Source organism: Vicia villosa, linkage group LG1 (genome assembly GCF_029867415.1).
Source record: "Vicia villosa cultivar HV-30 ecotype Madison, WI linkage group LG1, Vvil1.0, whole genome shotgun sequence".
Lineage (NCBI taxonomy): Eukaryota > Viridiplantae > Streptophyta > Magnoliopsida > Fabales > Fabaceae > Vicia > Vicia villosa.
Genome location: NC_081180.1, coordinates 33,131,690 through 33,136,205, shown reverse-complemented (window position 1 = coordinate 33,136,205; position 4,516 = coordinate 33,131,690). Strand labels below are relative to the sequence as shown.

General features: G+C 35.6%; 1 protein-coding gene across 1 annotated transcript; it reads right to left on the bottom strand.

Moving 5' to 3' along the window:
- Positions 1 to 1,118: 1,118 nt before the first annotated feature.
- LOC131633472 (uncharacterized) lies at positions 1,119 to 3,029 on the bottom strand. Its single transcript, XM_058904188.1, has 4 exons — positions 2,799 to 3,029; positions 2,602 to 2,716; positions 2,368 to 2,482; positions 1,119 to 2,208 (listed from the first exon to the last, which is right to left on the bottom strand). Exons 1-4 carry the CDS (start codon positions 2,897 to 2,899, stop codon positions 1,313 to 1,315), a joined length of 1,227 nt encoding a protein of 408 aa, XP_058760171.1. The 5' UTR covers positions 2,900 to 3,029; the 3' UTR covers positions 1,119 to 1,312.
- Positions 3,030 to 4,516: the final 1,487 nt, after the last annotated feature.

Sequence of the window (4,516 nt, the reverse complement as noted above, 5' to 3'; positions counted from 1 at the left end):
ATGATTTTGATAAATGCTCTGTTTCTGAGAGTGACTAATAATGACACCCTCGTTTACCAGCACACTATGGCTTTGTATCAAATAATGGCTCACCAAAAAGGAGCCTAAGAATTGAATTGCTGTTGTCACATGACATTGACAAAATGAAAATGACACTCATTTTGTAATAAAATGTGTTTTGATCAAGGAAAATGGCATTTGTTTTATAATAAGATGTAGAAAAATTCTTTGTTAGGATGTTCAATTATATAAGACATGTGTAAAGACATTATATTTCTCACATGATCTACACAGCATTACATGTTTTGATGTTTAGTGTTGAATGGGTTGTGTCTATGGTAGGCTATAATGCCACCTAGGAATTTCTCATTTCATCTGTTAAAAAAGTTGGATAAACTTATTTGAGATTGGTCAGGCCCCAATCCCTACATTTCCAGCTAATATATGTAGCAAAAAATCAGAGCAACAAACCATCCCTCTACCATTTTGAGGTCACCTTAGATATCATTAAAAATCACCATTACACAATATTCTTATGTTTTCTTACTTGATTTATTTCCTTGCTTCCTATTTCTGATTTTAAAATTATGGTTCAGATTATAAGCTGTGCACAGCTAAAGCCTATTATGTCAAGTAATTTTAATTTTTGTCACTTGTGAAGCATAGACATGGACACAAACACGGACACGGGACACGACGCTGACACACCGACACCGGTAATAACTTTAAAAAATTAATAAATTTGAACGAAATCACAAGTGTCGGTGCAGACACTGACACGGTTTTTTCCAGAGGTGTTGGTGCTATAGAGAATGTCACCACTCACTAGCCTGTTGTTTTTGTGACCAATCTCTTGCTAAAGAAAAACACACCTTCCTAAAGACAACATAATTAGTCAGGAAGCTGATGTTGACAGAAATTGAAATTTCAGCTAACGAGTCTCGGCGACAATGAATCAGGCTTTGTGCAGATAGAATGCATAACAATATACACAAGATATTCATGTCTTTGTCATGCATCAAAGTTAAAGTAGGACGATTCTTTAATCTTCAGAAGGGAAGAGAATATGATTGTTCATGGAGACTCCTTACTATTTTAATCTAACAAGACCTAAAGCAGAAATCAAAGAAAGCAAGCTAAGATTTTTATATACAGTTAACATTTGCAGCAATGCAACTAGTAACTCAACACCGGCTTCTAAATTTTTTCACAAGCAGAGCTACACATGAAGAGAGTCTACATCAGAGAATTCAACAACATTTTGGATCATCTTGAATTTCAAAAGCATAGATGACACAACAAGAAAGACTATCTACGAACCTGGCCTACCAGTAAAACGATTGGATGGGACACCTAAATGCCGGCAAAATTGCCCATCCTCCTCATTGTTAGCTAACGGTGCTTTGCGCTTCCGAAACATTGCCTCTAAGTTCTGATCTTCACCCTCTACATTGCCTCTAGAATTGGAGTCAATTGTACCATAACCGGGTGGTCCTCTAGGATAAAGAAATACTTCTCTATTTCTCTGCAATGACTGATGATTGTACTTGTTTCCATCATGAGAAAGACCTAAGCCAACACCATCTATTTCAAATACTGAACTACTTTTGCCGCTCGAAGAAGTTTGAAGACACTGACCCAACCTCAAAGACAAATCACATTCCCTGCCCTGTGACTCCTGAGTGACTAAAGCCGGTTCTTGTACCATCCTGTTAGCAACATGTTGAAATCTACCATAGGAGGAATTTTCCAAAAGACCAATTCCAGAAGGCTCGGGTACCGGAGCAATGACCGGTCTGCCAACAAAGATCGTGTCGGAAGAGGTATTATCACATGCTGTTCTCCTTACTTGAGGCTCTCTGACTTCACTACCATAGTACAAAGGGTAAACCGAACCCATGTTCAACGAGGGCTTAGCTTCCATTGTCAATGGCTGGTGATGACCAGATGGGAAACTGTAAGGATAATTACCAGAACCACTCAGATTATTATTACGATTGCCTTGCTGGTTCGAATCCGCTACAGGATTCTGCGCAAGCGCAGAAGTTGTCACTTTTCCATAGTTTAACGGATTTCCAACAACAGGTTTAGGGGACCCTGAAGTAGGCTGTTGAGGCTGTTGAGGTCTTGGACCAAGGTATGTCCTAGGGTTATTATGCCGATCACTTCTCGAAGTTCTAACAGGTTTGCAACCCAGATTAAGTGCAGCTGATCAACCAACCAACACAAGAAAATGAACCCAGAAAATCAGAAATGAAAACAAAAACACATCACTAACAGCTTAAAACCACTAAATGAGACATAAAAATATGATTTTTACACAAACCCTTAGAAGTGGATCCAGAGAAAAATGAAAAAATTGTATACCTTCAACACATGGGGGCAAAAGGTCTCCAGTTTCAGTAGTCTCATCTCTCCGTATAATAGTGTTAACAGCATCATTAAGACGGTCCCATAGTGTATCAGGGTTCAAATACTCAGCCTAAGAAGCCAAATCAAGAAAAATCAACAAAAGGGTTTATACAAAAACAAAACAAAAAACCACATTACAACCCAAACAAAAATATCTGAAAAAAATTAAAAAACAAAAAAAACAATAACCTCGGAATTAGCTTTAGAGTACATGATTTCTTCAGCTTTGAGAACAACAACAGGAAGTTTCTCTTGCCATTCCTTGTTTTTCTTAGTAACAGAAGTGTGAGCTTCAGTGACAACCCTAATCAAACAGATGGTGTGCAATCAGAATGTAGAAGAGTGAAAACCAAGATGAATAAGAAGGAAAAAGATCAAGTAAGAACCTGAAAATCTGTTGAATGATAGAACCTCTAATGGGTTGGTGACGCTCGCTGTGCCAAGCTCTTCTCACACACTCGTATGGCCTTGGCCCTGGCCGCGGCATCTTCAACAAGTTCAAAACAAAACACACAGGAACAATATGGGAAGAAGGAATGGACAGAAATAATTGAGTACTCTGTCTGTGTTTGTGTTTATGTTTTTGCTTGACGAGTTTTCAATTACTTCCATTTTTTATAAAAAAAATTATAAATTATTTTATAAATTAATACAAAAATTAATTTTTTATTTTTTATTTTTATTTTATGTGCAGAAACAAACACAGTGTAGTGGTGCCATAGCACTGCTTTCTCTCACTCTACATGGGGTTTTGTTTTTTTGATGGGTCAATTACACTTGTCTTTGTTCTTATTGCAATTCTTATTCCATATTTTCTTACGGGACTGTTTTTGTTTAGGGTATAGTAGTAGAACTATAGCCAAACAAAAATGTTTCTTTCTTTCTTTTATCAGGGGCATAATACTCAGATGACATGATAAGAGTCTCTTCTAATTTAATTAAAAATATTAAATTGCGTGATTATAAGAATTTCTCTGAATTTAATCAGAGATATTGAGTTTGATCGATCGGAACATATTGTATTGTGAAATGATAAATTTGAATTGTATGTTTCTAGGGTGGGGTATGGTCACACCTCAATTTTAAGAAAAGGAGAGTGGGAGGGTTAGGTTACTATCAAAAAGTACCTGCATAATAAAGTGTATTAAAATTCTCCCCCCTCTCTATACCATATTTAATATTAGGTTGTTACATGCATTATTGTTGTTGTATCAATCCAACTCTATTTTTTTACTACATGAAAATTGCACAACCATACATACATACACATTGTCACCATATTCGTAGTACACATAAGAAAATGACAAAACATAAACTAATATCAACTTCAATATAAAGTAACCCAAGAGAATCCAGGTACATCATTCTTCCTTAATAAAGCTACTCAGATTCTTTTTCAAATTTTAACCTCTCTTTGCCCAATTTTTTTTCCTAGGGTTAAATTAGGTTTCTTATTCATCCTTTTTATTCCACCACATCACTGTTGTTTTGGATGTGCTACACTATTGTGCCCCCTAAAAAGTAGTGGTCCTTTTGTCTGCATTTTTCTGCAGGTCGACTCAAAGTTTTAGACATGCATCATCAACTATAGTTGTCTCGACCCATCTCATTTTTTTCAAGTTTTTGTAAACGTGATTATTAACATAAATTTTTATAATTTTAAAACTTTAAGGATTCAGAATTTGTCTAACCTAGCGCACACTAGGTCAATATTACTTTTTTTTTTTGCTTTTCATCATTGATATAATCCCGATTCAAAGGTCAATTTTGGCATCAAGTAGTTTCAATTCTCTTTCGATCGCAGTTGCAGAAGATTGAACTATGATCTTCTCTAACATTTTTAGCGTCAATCATCACTGAATCAACTAATAATTGATCAATATTGTTGTAAACTTTTACGAAACATATATAAAACGGGGCACGAATGCTCATTTACTGCATTACTAAAAAGTAGTACTAGTGATGATATGGACTAGTAAGTGCATTATAAAGTAAATTTATTACTATTTATTATTCTATATGGTTTGATGAATGAACAAGAAATACTATATATGCATTGAATGTGTAGTGATCACATTGATGGGTAAACGGGTACATTCTGCAG

What these genes read in the sequence shown, in the direction of transcription:
- LOC131633472 (XM_058904188.1), bottom strand. Translation starts at nt 2,899, where the DNA reads ATGCCGCGGCCAGGGCCAAGGCCATACGAGTGTGTGAGAAGAGCTTGG. An exon ending in ATCATTCAACAGATTTTCAG is followed by an intron (nt 2,717 to 2,798) that starts GTTCTTACTTGA and finishes CTGTTTGATTAG; the next exon opens with GGTTGTCACTGAAGCTCACA. An exon ending in ACTCTAAAGCTAATTCCGAG is followed by an intron (nt 2,483 to 2,601) that starts GTTATTGTTTTT and finishes TTGGCTTCTTAG; the next exon opens with GCTGAGTATTTGAACCCTGA.